The sequence below is a fragment of the Gymnogyps californianus genome, chromosome 12 (assembly GCF_018139145.2).
Source record: "Gymnogyps californianus isolate 813 chromosome 12, ASM1813914v2, whole genome shotgun sequence".
Taxonomy (NCBI): domain Eukaryota; kingdom Metazoa; phylum Chordata; class Aves; order Accipitriformes; family Cathartidae; genus Gymnogyps; species Gymnogyps californianus.
The window spans coordinates 8543865-8564298 of NC_059482.1; the positions used below are offsets into that span (position 1 = coordinate 8543865).

At 35.6% G+C, this 20434-nt stretch overlaps 1 protein-coding gene across 2 annotated transcripts in view; it reads right to left on the reverse strand.

Annotated features, from left to right (window-relative positions):
* CDH8 (cadherin 8) overlaps positions 1–20434 on the reverse strand; it is a 212148-nt gene that overhangs the window by 35328 nt on the left and 156386 nt on the right. The window contains exons 8-9 of one of the 2 annotated variants that reach the window (XM_050903803.1): positions 15142–15282; positions 3234–3277 (exon numbers count right to left, since the gene is read on the reverse strand). In XM_050903803.1, the coding sequence (XP_050759760.1) occupies positions 3234–3277; positions 15142–15282 (185 nt within the window). The remainder of the gene's footprint in view (positions 1–3233; positions 3278–15141; positions 15283–20434) is intronic. The other variant, XM_050903802.1, reaches the window with a different exon arrangement.

Sequence of the window (20434 nt, forward strand, 5' to 3'; positions counted from 1 at the left end):
AAAACTCGTGGGTTGAGATCAAGACAGTTTAATAGGTAAAGCAAAAGCTGCACACGCAAGCAAAGCAAAACAAGGAATTCATTCACCACTTCCCATGGGCAGGCAGGTGTTCAGCCATCTCCAGGAAAGCAGGGCTCCATCACATGTAACGGTTACTTGGGAAGACAAAATGCCATAACTCTGAACGTCCCCCCCTTCCTCCTTCTTCCCCCAGCTTTATATGCTGAGCATGATGCCATATGGTATGGAATATCCCTTTGGGCAGGTGGGGTCAGCTGTCCCGGCTGTGTCCCCTCCCAGCTTCTCGTGCACCCCCAGCCTGCTCGCTGGTGGGGTGGGGTGAGAAGGAGAAAAGGCCTTGACTCTGTGTAAGCACTGCTCAGCAACAATGAAAACATCGCTGTGTTACCAACACTGTTTCCAGCACAAATCCAAAACACAGCCCCATACTAGCTACTGTGAAGAAAATTAACTCTACCCCAGCCAAAACCAGCACAACCAGGTAGATAGTAAGACAGATTGCTTAAGTTCCAATCAATTATCTTATGCAAAATCATAAAAGAGTGTAAAGTTAGAGACCGTCTCTCTAAGGAACAAACTGAATTTGTAAAAGCTTCATCACCTGTATTTATTGTAATGTACAGTTTAAAAAGACCTACCTTGAATCTTGCAATACAAGTATATCATTAGGACTGTCACTTGAGAAGCAATGGCTTGGTTTGAAAATTTAGCACACTGAGGTGCAAGATTAAAAAATATTGAGAAAATTTCCACTAGTCTAGTTTATCAAAACTCTTTTCAGAGTAAGGCTGCACAGAAGGACTTAGTTTTTAATTTCAAATACATTCAATTGGTCATCTGTGGACACCACTGCCACAGCACAGCATGTAGCTATAAGAAACACTCATGCAAATTGTGTACATAATTTCCTAGTACAGCTCTTTTATGTCTCCGCTGAAGTCTCAATTACTACCCACAGTTCTAAGATCCAGTAGCCTGCTGTAGATGAGCGCAGCACACACACAAAGAAAGGAACATCTAGACAGATATAAGGAAAGGATGACTCAATGTAAAAATAACTAGTGGAACTTACTAGTGATAATAAATAAATTTCCAAAAATAATGGAAAGTCCAGCTGAGTTTAGAAATGCGTATGAAAGGTTTACAAGAATTATAATGACCTAAAAAGTTCTTCTACTTTTCTCACCAGTTCTCAAGATTCTATTGGAACATTAAATGCTTGAAATACACACCTTGCTGGTACTCATCTTTGAGTAACATACCCATTGAAACTTACTCAGGATTAAAAAAAGGCTGCAGAGTTTGATACAAAAATGAAGAGGTAGATGAGATAATCAAAGTCAAATCTTAAAAAACCCCATTATCAAGCCATTTAGTGTCTCCAAACCTGACCTTTTGGAGGCTACAGACCCACGCCAGTTCTTATTGTGACCACATTTTTTCCTTCCTGAAAAACCCTACGTATCTGAGATGTGCATGTATCACTGGAAATCTGTAATGCAAAGCACTAAGCATTGTTAGCATTGTTACTGCATGCAGCAAGTAATACTAGGAGTAACTAGAGCTTATAAATCAAATTTTTGGTCTTGTGCCATAACTAACAGAACATAATGCAGCTATTCAACTCCCATAAACACTTAAACACTGTCTTTCCTTGACAGATACACATACAAGTGGTCTTAAAGAGCAGTGGTCTTTAAGAAAGAGAAGTATTGGCTGCACAAAATGAAGTTCACCATTTAACTCAAAGAAATACAGTTTAATCCATTTTTCCTTTATTTAATTAAATCACCCAAAAATCACTTCAAGGTTCTCTTTAAAAAGTCATAAGCTGTCTTGCATTTTAACTAAGTACCTGAAGAAGAAAGTAGACTCCTAGAAAATAACACATCTTTTATTATTATCATCATCACCATGTGGCTTGGAAATGGCTATTTCATGCTTCTCTGATTCAGTGAAACTTCTACTATAATAATATCTTAAAATTAGAAGTAGAGGAAATCCTAGTTCTAACAGAAATCAAAACAAAATCTGAATCACTGACTGAATAAAAACAACAGCACTTGTTTTACATCCCTTATATTTCAAACTTATTAAGTTGTATTTTAACAGATCCATTCCCCATGACTTTATCGAGCTTTTATCTGATGACTTGACTAAGATAATCTACATGCAGGACAAGTTTATTTCTCCTGTTAGGGTTTATGTTGTTGTTTTCTTTTTGCAATCCTTTACCTATATAACACCACAGCTTATAACAATTTTTTTGCCATATAAAACTGACAAATCTAACTTCAAGAATCCTGAGAAACAGAGATGCTATTGTGAAACTGAAGTGTTATTTATGTTGAAGTTTAACTATAGAAATCACACACTGCCGCAAATACTGTGTTCACTTGTCTGAAGTGTTGTGTAATGATCTGATTCAAGAGAGACTGAGTGCCTGAAACTGACTCTGAAATTGTCAGGAGAAGACATCAGTAATTGGCAATATTTCTGATAAAAATAGCAGAACATAAGCTATTTCTGAATTAGGATAAAATTCAAGCAACCAAACAGGATTGGTCATCATGAAGCTTTAGATCCCCCCTGAAATTCTTGTATTTTATATATATAAAGATTTATATAAAGAGATATATATATAAAGGATGAGAAAATACTAAGAGTCGTGGAATATCTATAAAATAATGTAAACATATCAGTGCATAGCAGAAAGGCTTCTGTACAAGTTGCTCAGACAAGAAACAAACACTGCTTCAAAATTAGTGTTCCATTTATATTTATTTCAGCACACTGGAACATATTAGAGGAGTACAGATTGCAGCGAGTCTCTGCGTGTACATGTGTGTGGGAGGGAGGCAGAAAGAAAAAGATGTGAAACATATTTCTCGGGTTTGTTCCTTAAGTCATTCTTTGGGAGAAAAATAATAATGGAGTGGGAAAGTTTTGTCTCCTTTCAGTGGATCACCCGGTTTATTTTATTACGGTCTCCAGAAGAAAGATGAACAAGTCAAGAGCAAAGCTATGTTATGTTCTATTTTTATTTCCTCACTGATAGACTGTCACAAGTTTAAACAAAGACTCGCTCAACATTTTCCACCTCTTTCATTTTTGTCCACTTTTCTACCTCTCATTGCCATGAAAAAGATGTCAGACTCTTGCAAAATGCATGCTTCCACAGGCATGGACAAATGCAGAAGAACCATACATACCTGCTAACCAGGTGGAGTGTGAGGAGTGTATTTCGACTGCATATCTTGGAAAGGAGGACAAGGAGGAGGGGAAACTGAGGACAGACTACATTTTCAAGTCCTTGACTTCAAAGCTGAATTTGTAGTTAAGAGATTTCCAAAGTTCAGCAACTCCGTCTGAAAGGGGCGACTAAGATAGGCCACATACCTACCTTTAATCAATATATAAGATGTATAGCTTGGGACTAAAGGACAGATTATACTTTCAGGTTGCTGACAATACCAAAAGAAAAAAAAAAAAGAGTAAAATTTCTGTGACAGATGCACAAGCCGTGCCAGAAAATGTTAATTAAATAAAACCATATTCTTCAGGCCCTGTTCCGACAAAGTTTTCACTCATTTTCATTTTCTGTGGGGTTTTCTTTTTTTTTGCATTAGTGCATGTAAGACATAAAAATTGTTTAATATAGCCCAGAACCAATATGAATTTTGAATCAATTACCTAAAATCTGCAGAAAAATGGAACATGCCTGCAAAAAGACCAAAAGGATCATTTTTTTTAATCACAGAATCATTTAGGTTGGAAAAGATCCTTAAGATCATCGAGTCCAACCAAATCAGTGACATTCCACCTAACCCTGCACTGAGTTCTTTGCTCACCATTGTAGCAGCAAAGTAATGTAAACAGACTACGTTGGTATGCATTTTTCCCTTTCACTTCAAGGCCTGATTCAGCTTCCACTGAAGTTAGTCAGATCTCGTCTATTCTGGAAGTTTAATCTAGTCCTTGTCCTTAATATTACATTATCTATTTCCTACATTTAAATTAAGATTTAAAATGTAAATACAATTTAAATTAAACCAGGGACTTAAACTGGGCACTTTGTTAACGTCAAAGTATCAACACTGATTTATACAACTTGATAATCAAACTACATTTTAAAAAAGTTAGTATATTCTTTTCACACAGATACAGTACATACTGATGGAATCAGTTAGCCCTCATTTTGCTTATCTGAGGGCAGGCTATAATTTGACATTCAAATGCAACCTCTTTGTTATTTTTCATACCATTAGCTGTACAGTTATGCAGCAGCCTAACAAATAGCTACTCTGTAATTACCTCTGATCCTCTGTGAATTGAAAGATCCATTTGCAAAACTGGGAAATGTTTGCAATTTTTTGCAGAAGTATCATATTTTGGTTGGGGTATGTGCATGATATTGTCTTGTCTGAATGCACAGATAGATCAAAAGGCCTTGGAAAGGCAAAACTAGATTGGAAAAGCAAAACATCCCCTCAAATGTAGTTTACAGCTGTGAAGAGGGTCTCTTCTACCATAACCCTGGTTGTAAGGGAAAATCAAAAGACACTGTTCTGCTTAAATTTAGCCATGCACAATAAGAGAGGAAAAGTTATCTGCTGCTGCAGTGTGATTGAGAACCACAGGCCATGGCAAGCAAGCTGTAATTTTGTCCTTGAGGGAGCAGAGGATGCTGAAACTAATTCATATCCACCTTTGAGCTGGAGGGGAATGGGAAGCATAGGCAACCCCCACCCCTCGTGCCACCCTCCAAAAACCGAACAATCCAGAAAGTCAAGAGTTTCTAATTATGATAAATCACTTTAAATGGCGGTGTCCCTTTAATCACAATGTTTGTGTTTTGAAAAATCCTCCTTAGTGTCACCACTTCTTATTCATTTTCATGGACTCCAAAAAGAAAATGCTAGAAAACATATTAGATACTAGATGTACTAGGTAACACATGAGTGCTCATTACGTGTAACCTACATACTGCATAAGAGAGTGATCAGACTGCATGGGATATGCACTAGGCGAGAGAAGGGGGGATATTAAAGAAGGGGAAACAAAGGGATGGGATGAGGCTTGAAAAGAGTTAGAAGGGGCATCCTAATCAGAAACTGTAGCACCTTTTCAATATTTGAGTAGCAATTATGGGTACTTGTCTCTTGTCAGAAGCTCTAGATGCAAACAGCATGTCCTTAGAGACTGTACTTCTGCGTATCTAATTTTGACCACAGTGAGCTTTATATTCATAGTGACACATAATCAAGATATATGTGACACATCAATATGAGTAAACAAATACATAATTCAAAATAAATTATTAGTATAGCTGCTGGAGCGGGTTGTATTGGAAGCTGCTGTAGTCATGTCAGGTTTATGACAATGAAACCAATTCTGTTTTATTCACAGATTCTAAGTAAATCCTTAAGGAAAAAAAAAAAAAAAGAAAAAAGTACACTGCCAACATCCTTCCACCCACACATCTATCCAGAGACCAAACTGAAACAAATGCTGGCAGAAAACAACCTGTATTTCTGACACAGTACTGTGTTATCGAGCCTTATTTGTCTCTAACGAGGATGCAAGTCAGGCTGCAGTTTGCAGTTATGTCACTTTCAGTAAATGAACTGTTACGTATTTCAGTGGTGAATTGTTATGAATGCAAAAATTAAAAATATGCTTTAAGTTTTAGCAACTATTAGCAGTGGACTTACAAACTATAAAGAAAAGCAAGCTAGAAATGTTTGAGCTTATACAGTTACATTTTTTGCAAAAATCAATGCAAATTAAAAAATATATATACTTAACTTCAAGAATAAGCAATAGCAAAACAGTATTTGTAATCTCTGGAAGCATCTGCAACTAGGAAGCACTATTCTACAGACCCATCATTTTAGCAAAAGTCAAGACTCTACTAAAAGGTTTTGAAAAAAGATTTTTCCACTTCCTTGTGGCAGCTACCAATAAGAAGGAAAAAAGAGTTATGAAAACAGGGAACCACAGAAAACCATAGGGAACCACATCTTTCTGTTACCTTTATTATACACACCAGCAATAATAACAGTGTGATGAAATGCTACTAGATCTTTACTTCTTGTGGATCACAGCACCACAAACCTGATTAGGATTCCAGATTTTCTGAGGCAGTGTAATGCCTTAATCATTGTGAGGAAGTAACAGGTTTTCATTTCTAAATATAACAATGAGAAAAAACTTCCAGAAAATAATATGGTGCTATTAAGTGACAGAAAAGGATTTGCCTTAAAAAGTAAACCAGTGAACAAGCAGGACGAAAACTGATTCAAGAAAAGTTTTGAGACACAACAAATGTACCAGGGCATGATTTGCTGCTGTGTTGCTCAATTCCAGCTTAATCAAGGGAGTTGCGCTAGCATAAAACAGTCAGGAATCTGGCCCACACTTTAGAGCAATTATATTGTTAATATGCTAATACATCATGCATATTAAAATGTTATAAAATATTGACTTAGATATGCAAGGTCTTATTGTCAATTATAATTACCTATGAAATTTTATAATGATTAGCAGCAATAATAATAACAACAAGCAGACTTAGTGAGGACAACATGTCTGGAATATTTTGATTTTTTTATTTTAAATTATTTTGTGATTAAAGTAAAATAATTAATAGCTCAAATGAAATCCCTCTCTTCCTTACTGTTAGACAAAACATCAAAATGCTTTAATAAAAATTTTCATTAAACAAGAATTTATTATAGAAATACTTAAATGTCATTATTTTTAGAGCTCGTATTCCTTTCTGGATTTCTTAACAGTGCAATTTAATTACTCCTATGTTTCCTTCACAGATAAAATTGCTGGATATGCTGGATTTGAATCAGGTTATAGGAGTTTAGCATCAAACCATTCTTACTTGTATACCTTCAGCAATAAGCAAAAAGATCTCCCTAGCATATCAGTATGTACCTTTAAAAAATCCTCTCTGTTTTTCAGCCAGAAAATACTGTCATTCTTTGCTATCCAACAACTTTACCAGAAGCTCAAAGCATGCTACTCTGAGTAGAGTCTTTATTCTAGAAAGAAACGTGCTTAAAGAAGATTGACTAAAACAATATTCAGTTACAAACCTCTACTCTGACCTACTCTCATGCTTCAGCCTTACAGAAAAAACAGTGGAGATTTTAGATAGTCACATTCCGCTTAGAAGCAGATGAATTCCGCTTATCAACCTAAATGAATACTACACAGTATTTTTAAGATGAATAATATTTTCTTCAGAAATTCTAATTCAAATGTTCAAAGTACAGATGGCCAATTATTAGTTGTTCAGTTCAACAATGCACTCATTTTGCTAATATAATATCTATATTGTCAGTTTAACAAAGTAAAACGTCCAGTTTTCTCAAAGTAATTAAGAAGCATACTTCACAAGAATTAGTCAAGTATGTTTTCAACTAATGACCCTTGTATTCCTTACTTGAATCCTTATCTGTTTGGTGCTCCAGAAAGTCTTATTCCCTTCTAAAACACCACTTAGTATCCCAACCTTTTGTGTTTTAAGCTTTGAACAGTTCTCAATTCTAGTACGTTTTTGTGAAATCAACATTTGCAAATCTAGAACTAAGATGTCTAGCCTGGCTTTATAATGCCCTGAAACCAGAAATAAAAGAAGTTAGACTGTTGATGCAAATCTCTCTCCTTTTCCTTACCATAATTATGTTGTTTACCTTCTCTGACTTTTTTTTTTTGCACCGAATTACTCAGATGCTTTATTCACAGCTGCCTTACATGCTTTCCTCTGAAATCAGAGGTTGCTAACTTCTATTCAGCATCCCATACCTGAATTTTAATGCTTGCTCCTGAACTACTGAGACCGTTTTATATAGAGATTGTTTTGTAAGTACACTCCATTCCCATTCATATTTCCTCATAATATGGCCACTCCCATGCTATTATCCATGTGGATAACCTCTCCTGCTATTCTTGAGCTGTGAAAAACACTAATGGGAAAGTTTGTGATATGTCTGAATGCACTTTCATAGCTGAGAACTGCAAACTAGCTTTACATGACATACCAGCCCTCCACTGACCAACAGCAAATGCTCTGTGACCCATTAGAATCTATGGAGTTCTGTGTAACCCTGTATTTATGTGCAAATGAATAAAAACTACCTTACTAAATTCTGTGTTTCCATGCAAAAATGACAGATTATCTAGTTTGAGTTCCACTAAGCCAGAGAAAAAAGGGTCAAGCGAAAAAGGTTAATATTCCCGAGCTTCTCCTGTTCAAACCTCCATAAAGGCTTATTTCCTTCTCTTTCTAAAACTTACTGAAATTTACTCAGCCCTAAATTAGAGGTAATTATATGATGCACCAAAGTAACTTCTTAAAATGTTAGAATTATTGCTAATAATGCCTATAGTCATTTTTACAATAAAAAGCTAAATAAAATTAAATAAATGAAAACATGAGCAAAGGTATTCATGGCATTAAAAAGCACGTTGTAGCTGAAGGCTTATTCTGAAGAGTAATTATGTCTCTCTTCCTTTTTAATTAGTGTCCTTGTATTTTTTTAAAGGAATATACAACATAGATAACTTTAGTAGAGCATGTGCCAGGTGATGATTCAATTATTGTATTTATATTCTTGGTAAACCATGAAGTCTTTCTGGCTTTATGCCCTTTCCCATTAGGTGATAAAATTGCCTCATACTTCTTCATTTCTAAAGAATGCAGTTGGTATGGGTAATTACCTTTGTCAGATAGAGCCCAGAGCTTTGTCCTTGAGATTCCTATGCTCTATGCCTTGAAAATATTTATTGTGGTCAAATCACCATTTACATTTCAAGATCTCATCTATATTTTCATCTATTGCTTTGACTAATAATTCACGAGAATTTCTACTAGTTGTGGCAGTTCTGGTACTTCGCCAAGTACTTGGGTGGGGGGCTTAGCTAGCCACTGGTATGCTTATTGTTTGGCAAGCGAAGCTGAATACCAAGAATCATTTGATAAAGCAGTCAGTCAAAATGAAAATAGCAGCTCCGTGACTGCAGTGCCTGGGGAATACGGAAAACAGAAATTCCATTAAAACCCTTCATTCAGAGATTTAAAACTTGGCTAAAGGCATCACTCTAGGCTAAGAGAAATATCCTCTCCCAGGCAGTCCTGCACTGGCTTTGGAATTCCCCAGCGGACTGATTCGTTGCATGTCTGTGCATGTGATGCAGAGTGTGAGAAGAGGGAGAAGTTTTAGAAGAGCCTTCTTGTAGCCTGACGCAACAGAGCAAACGGATGCACACTTCATCTCTGTATTTCCCAGTATGTCTGAAAAGGCTTGCGTCTATACTAATTATAAAAGAACCTGTCTATGCTCGAATATGCTCACGGTAGTACCTCACAAACAGTAACTGAGATTTGACCTGAATGCAGTCTGAGGAATCCAGTGCTGCACATAGTCATAGGAAGGCTAGGAAGAAAATATAAATCTTGAGTAGCCCACTCAGTGTTATATCAGGTGAAAGAAAGCTTGGGGACTTTAAAGGGATCATAATTCAGTTGTCTTTAAAGTTTATGAGCCGTGGTTTCTGTTATTTGTTGGTGTGTTTTTCAAAAATCTCAGAGGCTGCCAAATGGAATACATTTAGAAGTTTTTTCTTGTTGAAATCTATGGTATCATTCAATGAATTTCTACTACGTAATACACATATTCTTGAGAAAAGGATTACCTCACTTTTTAAAGAGAGAATTCCAGATAAGCATTGCTAATAGTGAATGCATTATAGTGTACTTTTTGTTTTCAAAGAATTCACTAGAATCCTGTCTCTCAAGCAGATCTCAGCTACATTTTAGAATGGATGAGTATGCAAATATCAGGATATCCATATTTAATTTGGAGGAATGTTGTGCAGTTAAATTATGTTACTAATACACTTCTTTCTTGCCTAAGTTAAAACAGCTTCTCCGAGATAAGTCTTTGCTTTGGTTTCAAACTACATTAGTTCTCCATTTATTACTGCTTTTGTTATATCAATTAACCAGCAATGACTGAAGTATAGGGCATTTCCTTAGTATTAATGAGACACACGGTGAGGATGCTAGGGAAATATCTGCACTGTGGCTGTTACAGCCATTAGAAGATGGAAATCCATGGAGCTGGAGGCAGAGAGAAGATAGAGTTTAATTATTATATGCCTTATACCTGTATGACCATCTGATAGCTTGAATGATCAGTGATTCTGAACTCCACTCAGAATCTGTGCAAACTGTAGCAAAAACGTTCTAATAAATAAATCACAGCTATTTGATTTTCTTTTAGTAGCCGAGTAGCATTAACAACACATAACTCAGTGAGTACTGCAAAACCTGTACAAGAAACTGAGAGAATACTGAGGAGGTTAGCCCAGCCTGAACTCTGCTCTGCTTCACTGCCCAGCAAAATTGCTAACCAGTTAATGCAAGCAACACAGGCATGTCAATGTGGACAGTAGTTATAGCTATAATTGTAACTTCTACAAAATAAAACGTATTTGTCTGTTCATATGAATGGGATCATGTATGACTATTAGGATCCTGACTTTACTAGATTTTACTGAATGGCAGAAAATTCTATTTCAAAAAAGTACAAAAGAACCAAAGATGTGATGAGCCTTTGTACATACAAAGAAGATGCACCAAAAGAAACGTCTGTAAGTTAATCATTCATTCTTACTGCACTGCAATTCAGGCTCTCAGAGAATACTTGCATATGCCCCCAGATTCCTTTCCTGTTCAGAGCATAGTTCCAGAGGGCCCAAACTTATAAGCAGCATAATCAGCCCTGACTTATAAAGCAAGGCTATATCCATTCCCATTCTTTCAAGCATCTAGCTAAAATAAACCTCCCAACCTTGGCATACAATTTTAAGCTCACATAAGTCTCAACTACACCACAAAACAATGAGAAATCTCATTAGTCCAGTATTTGAAGTCCAGAGTCAGTGACAGAAAACAGAGTTCACCTTCTACATCCACAGACCAAAAGGTACGCTCTCAGGGAAAGGTCATTTTGCCAGTGAGCCTGCTTCCTCTAGCCTGTAATCATCTAGACGTTCCTGCTCCTGACTCATTCAGCAGGGTAAACTTGGATGCATGGCAATGTAGAACGAAAATTTAGTAATCAATTCATAGGTGCAATAGCTTTCAGTATCCCTCTTGCCATGAGTGTTAACACATATATTTCTTCTGCGAATCCTAAGCCTGTATTTCAGAGTGATCTTTCAAAGAGGTCAAGGTTCTTTGTAATACTCTCTTCTCTTAAAAATCCATGTGACGGAATTCTTCAACATAGAGGAGTCACTACATGACCAGAGAGGAAAAAAGCTGAACACCAAAGAAGCAAAAATTAATTTGACAATATAAGAAAGAAGTATAAGAAATCGTACAATAGAAAAAAATGTGCAAAAGGAATGGAACATTTAAGAGTAGACAGATTTAAGGGCAGTAGTTGAGAGGATCAAAGCTGCAGAAGGAATTATCTACTGGTTTTTCACTAAATTCATGGAAAATGTATAACTAAATCTGAAATACTGAAACTGTCACCTAACTATCACCTGGACCATGTTAATGACTTTCAGTCCAGTCTTTTTCACTGATTGCTCTTTGCATTGTTTCATCTTTAGTAACTGAAAAAAGATTCAGATGGATGAGATATTTGAAGAATTATGCTCTAGGGGGCATGCAACCAGTATGCAACGCAGTCACTGTGATTTAAACAGGAGGCATAAAACTATATGAAACTTGCCTACATATTTTGAGAACCAGAACATAAAGGCAACACAAAAGTTTGGGCAACTGTCCAAGGAAGAGCCACTCAAGGCAACTTTTCCTTAGTCTGTCTGGCGAGTTTAACCACCCAAGAAGAAAGGCTGCAGACAACTAGAAACTCCTTCACAGAGTCTGGAAGGAGCCTGCTGGTGATCGGAAAGTGAAAGGAGGGAAATGCCACCCTCCAAAACGTCTCACTTTGTACAGGTCTCAGAATACGACGGTAATACTATTTGTCACCAATAGCATGAATTTGTTCTGCATTAGAACTAGCCAGACGCTTGCCTATGAATAGGAAAAGAAAATGTCCTTCTTCTAAAAAAAAAAAACCAAAACAAAACCCAAACCCTAAACTGGTCTTTTGCCTGTTAAGTACTTACAGAAAAGTCACATTCCCCACTGGCTCATGCTTTTGTGTTTCTGCTCCTAGTTTTGCTGGACATGAAAGGGTTAAGTTCACATTTTGGGCACTCAGATTAAAAAGCAGCAGCATGTTTAAAATTATCCACACACATTCTAAATCTGATCGCTTTCAAAGAGATCAGCTGGTCTGAATCTAAAAATCTTCATCCTCAAGTCAGGTGAAAATACAAAAGTAGTTATGCTCAATTCAGCCAGACCAATCTTGTCTTGGGAGATTCCCGCCTGAGACAGCAGCTGAGGGATGATACAAAAGAATAACTTTGTCACGGTGACAGCAGAAAACTGCCAAAAATTACCTGTGCTTAAAGCACAAATTTAGCTGCAGGTAACTTAGCAGCGTGAAGTTCTGAAATAGTGATTTATGTTTTGGCAAAACTTGGTGTTTATCTCTGAAAGTGTTGCTAAATCAGGGTATATTTAGGATCTACCATCCTGGAAATCAAGAAGAAAAAAACCAATATCATGGCTTATGATTAGTAAGCAAGTGTAATGGCAATGAAACGGTCTGATCATTGCCCCACAGGAATAGAGGTGAGCTTTGAACTGAACCTGGAAAGCAGCTAGCCTAGGAAGAGAAAATGCTCCTGTACAAATGATGCTGACATATTTATTTTTATGGGAGAGATCAGCAGTCCATTAATATTACTGTCAGTGAAAGCATCGTAATGACACACTTTGTATTTTCATTTGCTGCTTGTGTCTGCCTCCAACAGATTTCTGTTATTTTATAACAGAGATTTTGCTTATTACTGTGTTGGGAAAAAAAAAATCTAAAAATGTCCATTTTACCCTGCTTGATAGTTCTATGAACAAATTTAGTTTCTGCATGAGGAGTTTAAAAATAATTTCTCTTAAATAAGCAAAGATAGTAGTCTATGAAATTAAGCTCTTGTTTTATGTAAATGTCAAATAATTATATTAGGAATGCGAAAATAAGCCATCAGCAGGAACGCAAACGCTTAGAACAAGATTGGCATTATTATTTTCATAGCCAGTCTGCTAAGAGGCAATTTTACAATAGCGATAGATGGTGAGGCTCCCATGAAGTCTAATGACAAGGCTGATTTCTTACAAAATTCTTGAGTATAATTATGTTTTAAAAACCTGAAGATGCAACAGGCAGACTTGATTCTGATGTGGCTTAGTAAAGTGCACTTCTGTTAACTTTGCTCTGATACACACATATAAAGGAGATCAAAAAATGAATTGGAGGAATTTCTTGAAAAATTATTGTTTCTATTTGGTTCTTTTTTGACTTTTTGGAGAAAACAAAATGTAAAATTACTTCACTTTACATCTTACTATTCCAATGTCTGAAAACTTTGGATCACAAACTAATAATTCTGCTTTCCATGCCATCGGTAAATCTCATGATCTGACATTCCTCATGTCTTGAGAAAATCGGTATGGAAATTTTATATCTTTCTCCTTTAAAACGATGAAAATTATTTACTGGTTTGATATTAACCTAGGCAAAATAGGCCTTATGAAACCAGAGATTACTTTCTTTCCTTACGTAGTTTGATGCCCTGTGTCGGCTTGGCTTTCCTGCAAGCAGAAAGTACTCTTGCTAATTTATCAAAGTAGTGTTTGCCTGCAAGATTTAACAGTAATTAACAGGGCACTGTTGGCACTACCGCACTACTGGCAATGAAATACACGAATTATTAAGGTAGGTCATAGGAATACAGTTTACAGGGGTTGTAAGTTGAGAGCTTAGGTTATACTCAGACCTCTCTCGTTTATGTATGCCATTTCAGTTACCTGTCACAGATTCCTAACGTGTTTGCTTTTGAAAACAAGTACCACAGAAAAATATTGGACAACAAAAATGGGCCAAATAAGCACATTTTATCCTCCCATTCATTATGTTCATAGCTACAGTATTATGAAACTGAGCATTAAAAGCTCTGTATCATAACACTATATCATTTAAAAAAGATACTCTGGGGGAAAACCAAGCATTAACAACACTGTTTTCTACATGCAAGAATTAGCAACACTGATGATCAGGCTCTGAAGACAAATATTCTTACAACGTGTCAAGTGTGTATGCACGTATGGGAATTACGCATATACATTGATTGCAGAATAGGTATGTCAGCAGAAACATTTTCATAGTTTGTGTTTCAATTAAGATGATGACATGGGATGACAGACCTACATTCTGAATCTGTTCTTTTGCTGTAATATGTTTATGTCAAATGTATCGTCTAAAATCAGTGCTAATATTAATAATGAATTATATTGTCATGTGATCCTGTCAGCAGCGCTTACAATTCCAAATTAATCAAGAATTCTTCTTGATGAAAATCTGGGACCTATATTCCCAGAGAGTGTGACACTCCTGGCTCCCAACGACTTAGGTGTACAGATCAGTCACAATAGTTTTGTGGATCTGGACAATCCATGTTCTTGGCTATAGCTGTATATGAGTAAATTAATTCGTATGTATCAAATAGGACTACTTTCATGCAACATTACCCATGTGCTTAATCATTTATGGCACTGAAACATAATATCACTCGGCATTAAGAACTTCTGGGTTAAGTTCACAATTTACTTCTACAACAGCAAAGCTTTATTTTTTCTGTTTTAACTTAACTAACTAAATATAAGGCTTTGGTTTTGGGTTTTTTAAAACATTTTTTAACATTTACCCTATATACCCCGTACAAATGCACTCCTGTGTCTCTTCAAAATCTATACTACTGTATTCACTGAAAAAAAATGCAGTTTTGAAAACTAAAAGAAATGGAACTTCAGCAGAAATTAAGTTTTCTTTCAAAATTCTGTAATTTAAAAATGCAATGTTTTACTTTTTACTGAATTATATACAGTTTCCACTGCACACGCTGTTAAAATTAATTATAAACCCAACAGAACTGAAAGTCCGTATACACAAATACTTACTAGTTTCAGTAGCTACAATAGTTATGTTGTGCCACATATTTGTTTCTCTGTCCAGTGGTGTTGCCAAAGTTATTTTCCCATCTTCTGCATTAATGTTGAACTGTCTCTCAAGGTCAGTATGCCGATCAATGGAAAACCTACAAAATAGACATCCCTGTAATCTACTTAATGAAGTTGGTGTAATCCATACAATCACAAGACAATCTAGGGAGCCCTCTGAGAGCTGCAGTTTTATAGCCAAATGGATTGAGAAGTTCAACAGCATAATAATTTCTAAGACAAAATGACAAACTGAGACAAAAAAACCCTTAATAATTATTGCCCAAGGAGTAATTAGCTGTATACCCAGTGTGAAGGTCATAAAATGCCCTCAGGTTCACTGGGTAACATCTTTGAAAAACAGTGCCGATCAAGAGTTAATTACACAATCCATCACATTTATTAGACAGTTTCTATGGTATTTCACAGCAACTGATGATAATTTCAACAGTAATGTATTATGCACACAAAAATGGTGGGCTTCACAGTTATTTTAAAAAGGGCTGAATAATATTATTTTACCAATAAATTTCAGATTAATGAAGCATGAAGTATTCACCAAGCATATTACTTGGTTATGGTTCAAGCAGCTCCATGGGCAGAACGCAGTTAATGAATCGCCATTTTCCTATAAAACACTTCGAACACTGAAGGACTGATTGTTTTATGGATCGACATCACTGATTTTTAACAAAACAAGTTTCATCTGACAGGCAGGCAGAGTTTGCAAATGTGAATGTCCAGGTAAATTATGCAGCCCAAACAGAGCCAGCCTGACAACAAGGGCGAGCTGCAGTAGATTGCTCCAACGGTGCATTAAGCAGGATGATGATTTAAAGCTCAGAACAGGATCTCCAGGAAAGCTTTTATGTTTGTCCATTTTCACAGAGTTATTTTATTAATGTATTATTCGCAAAAAGAAACTAAATCACAAAATTAAGCCTTCCAATTTTTTGACAGGAAAGGTACGAAATGAGAGAGTTTAGTGATAAACTATTGATATGGTTCAACAAAAATTGACTTGAAGGGGTTTTACTGAATCCTAATTGTGGATTTATATAAAAGCCTGTTAAGCCTTTGTGTCTGTGTATTACAGAACCTAACAGCATGCACTGACAATTTTTACATCTGTTCTGCATTATATCTAGGCATAATAGGGTGAGTTAGGATACAGTATCAGACTGGATTACCTTATCTAGTGGTCAGAAAAGTGACTCAGTCAGTCAGTTTCTCATTACGTTTCTACAATAAACATATTCTGATGAACTCAAACTCATTCCAGCATAACACAATTGATTTTGATAGGCGTAAGCATTAGGATCTGATTTCAAAGCTTAGGATTATGGCATTCATCTTTTTTTATTTCAGTGTCACATACAATTCACTTTCAAAAAATCAGTTCTAAATTATGACAATTTGTCAAAATCTTAAAGTATAAATGTTTAAAGAGTGTATTACTAAAGATCAAGGCTAGCACGATCACACTGGTAAGGTACTTAGCAACTAATGGACTTAAGAGTGAAAGCCCCTGTCTAACTAGGAAATGGGATTTGTTAGACATTTAAGTTTTCTGTTTTTAAACTCTGAGAGGAACTAGTTTTACTCACTTAAAAACGAGTAGTTTGGTTAAGAAGAGTACCAGAAAAAATATGAAGTAAAATTCCAAATATATGTGCCTAAAGCTAGGCACATGCATCTATATTTGGACATTTAAGTAAACTGATTTTCTAGTAAGCTCCACATACTCGGTTCTCAATGGTTTAATGGGAATTGTGCTATCCTCAGCATTTCTGAAAATCAGGTCACTTGTGTGGAAGAATAAAGCTGTAGGTGCCTAACTTCAGGCAATCTTTTCTGAAAATGTATCTTAACCTTATTTTGATGTCTCCCAAGTTCCAATTAAAGTACTAGAAGCAAAATTCTGGTAGTAGTGAAGTTAGTAAAAAATATCTTACAGACTTTCACAGGTTTAAGATTTCACTCAAGAAAATAAAAGAAAGATAGCAATCAAGATAACTTTTTTAAGATGTCATCACTTAAAACTATCTTTTAATACTTGATATTTATGTAATGACGCAGAAAGAACTCTTCTGATATCAAACATTCATGAAATTTTCACAGTCCACAAACAAAATAAAATATGAAATGCTTATATGCTATTTAATGTTTAGTTGACCTGGGCTTGACATAAGTTCCATTGAGATAAGACACAGTTCTTCTCTAAGGATCGATCCTTTTTTAAACTTCCATTCACAGTCTTCCTGCAGTACATTTTTTGAAGTTATAAAACGGGGACCGTAACGTCTGTGAGTTTATTACATTGCATTTCATCTCATCCCAACAGTACTTATTCACAATGCAAAACCAGCATTCAAAATGAAACAGTTTTAACATAAGTTATATGGCTTTACAAGACTACAAAGAGGTAAAACCCTCTCCTGATTTTAATGCGATAAATATTTGGTACAAAAAAAAAAAAAATCTGCAGTGTCATAAACCTGGGAAAACTAATAGTACTTTTGCAGTTTCCTTTTCATGATAATGGTATTGTAACTCTTTTTAATGGGAATGCATTGTCACATCCATAAGCTATACATAAAACATACATTTCTCTAAAAATGAGAAAAGAATATCTTGGGAAATAATATCTTTTGAAATTGCCATAAACCCAGCACAGGTTATTGGGAAGTTTTGGTTAGTTTATGGGTCTGCTATGGCAGTTATAGGAACAACACCATAGCGGTTTAACAAAAGACTTAAAATGATTCTCAGTCCTGCTCCTGCACTATTGCTATTGCTGTTATGAGTTATAATTTGATCTATTCTTTATTTGCACCAATGTAAATAAGAGCAGAAATCCTTTTTTGCTGCACCTGCTGAGATTTGAATCACAGTACTGACACCTCATCAGTGGTAAATCACCATTGTTTGTTAATGCCATGCAGATCGGACATGCTACTTAGTGACAGATAAACAGCTGTACCATTAGGGAGGCGGAAAATATCGTATCTACGTTTTTTAAGGCCTGCGGTGAATTAAGAAAATGATCAACTGCTGCCAAAGATGAAATCTCTGTCGATACGAATGGGGAAAACCTGCCACAGTGAAGCTTATCTCTCCACAGAGAAAGACACTGAAGGGCAGTGATTTATAGGAGGGCAGATACAGTATAGGAAGAAAGATTATTACTCATGCTCTTTTCTATGCACTTGGATCATGATTTATCCAAGATAACTTACCGCAGATAGACAGACCATGGTTACAAAATAACAACAGAAACATGAAATAACTACTACTGGAATCAGTAGATTTGTATGCTAATAGATAATGATCTTTCAAGCCTAATTATACTATAAGCCAGAATGTACCACCCTTACTGAACATACTACAGCAAAGCTTTACGACTAGCTTAGCTGAATTCACTGGGTCTCTTTCCCAAGAGAGATGCACGTAGTCTAGATGTGGCAAGATGTGAGCCACTGACGCATGCTTCTGAAATGACTAGGCTGGAAGAAGACAAACTACTGAGCATGTTTACAATTATTAGCCAAATTTGTAAATCCTTTTCACCATCAGGCTTAAAAGTGAGCCAGGCCCTGAAGCAACATGCACAGCAGAATAGCAAATAAAGATAAAAGAGAAATTTTGCTGCTTACTTTAAAAATACTGGGTTATGAAAGATACGCTGTAGTTAGACTAACCTAACAACCAATATGAAGAGAGAGTTCGTATTCATTGGAGAAACGGATAATGAAAGCATAATTCAGTTGAATATCACCTTATCACTTAGCCATTCAAAGATGCCTTTGCTTATCCACAATTAGGGCTCAACAACAACGAGAAAAGTCCCATACAACATATGTATCCTTTAGTCCCATCCACCTAAAGGTGTCTAAATTTCTTTAGATTTCAGACTAATAACCACTGCCAAAACTCTGCATTTGACACAAGACATTGCTAAATAACCTTCTTCAGGTATTTCCATAAGGTGGGCACATTCAGAATCAGATTGGTAACCCATCTATACACCTACTTGTAAATCTATGATAGGCTTCATACCTTTTAGATCAAGTGATGGGAAGATCAGAGAATATGTTTCATCTCTTCTAAGCAAGGATAAAAAACAAAGTACTATTGTATTGGATAGAAATGAGGTTAAACTTGTTTAAAAAAAAAGAAAACATAGAAGTTTCTTTCCAGGCTGTTTTCTATAATAATTTTTCTAAATTCTTTAATGTTTTGTCTCATGACTCAATTATCAGACTATTTCCATGTTCAGAGATATCCAAGTTTTATTTCATTTATGGTACTGCAATACTCTGAGTTTACTGAGTCTTTGTGTATAAGACTAATGTGCAGCAGATGTGGTATTGGTAGCACATAAGGTGATTCATATTTTCGTTTGTGTTGCTAGGGTTTTTGTAACAAATGTACACAAAAGCTCTAACCAAAATATTGATAGAACAGACAACTACTGAAACATATAATTTCCTTGAAATGCAATTGGTTGTTGTCTCCTAAAATTGTGTTTTAAAGAAAAAAATACATTAAAAGACAGCCAGGCAGTATTAAAACAGTCCATTATTTTTAGAACAAAATGTTTTAATTCTGTTTTTCAAATTTTTAACTTATGTTTAATATTTTTTGAAAGTGTATCATAGAACATATACCTAAAATATACATCACATATATGATACAATAACAGAATAAACACTTGAAATGCACAATCAAAATGAACCATTCTAATCCAACAAAACAATGCTTCCACATATTTTTGTTAAAACCTGCCATGTTCCAATTTTGTTGCAAATTGGAAAGAAAGTAACTGCATTTCTTCTCCCTACTTGTCTCTGATGAATATTTTTGCTCCTGTAAGAGTAGAATTACTAACTTGAAATCTCTTTTTTTTGCTTTAAAACATTTTTCATGCAAAAAATGAAAAAAAGGAATTTGGACTTTCCAGAGCTTTCCCAGCTAAAGCCAAATTAATCAGGTGAACAAACAAGGAAAAAAAAAAGTTGCATAGAAAATTGAGCTCTGTATATTCCTTAATTAGCTATCAAGCTAATACTCTAGAAAAATTAAACCTTATAAAGTACTGGAAATGAAGTAAATATTTTAGTTCAATTTTTCAGGCTTGGACAGAATAAAAAGGCTCAATTTTAGGACATAGGTAGGATTGTAGCTTGTCTAAATTATTAGGAGTTTGGGGCAGGACTAGAAAAGAATACCAGGGAAACAGAACAAGAC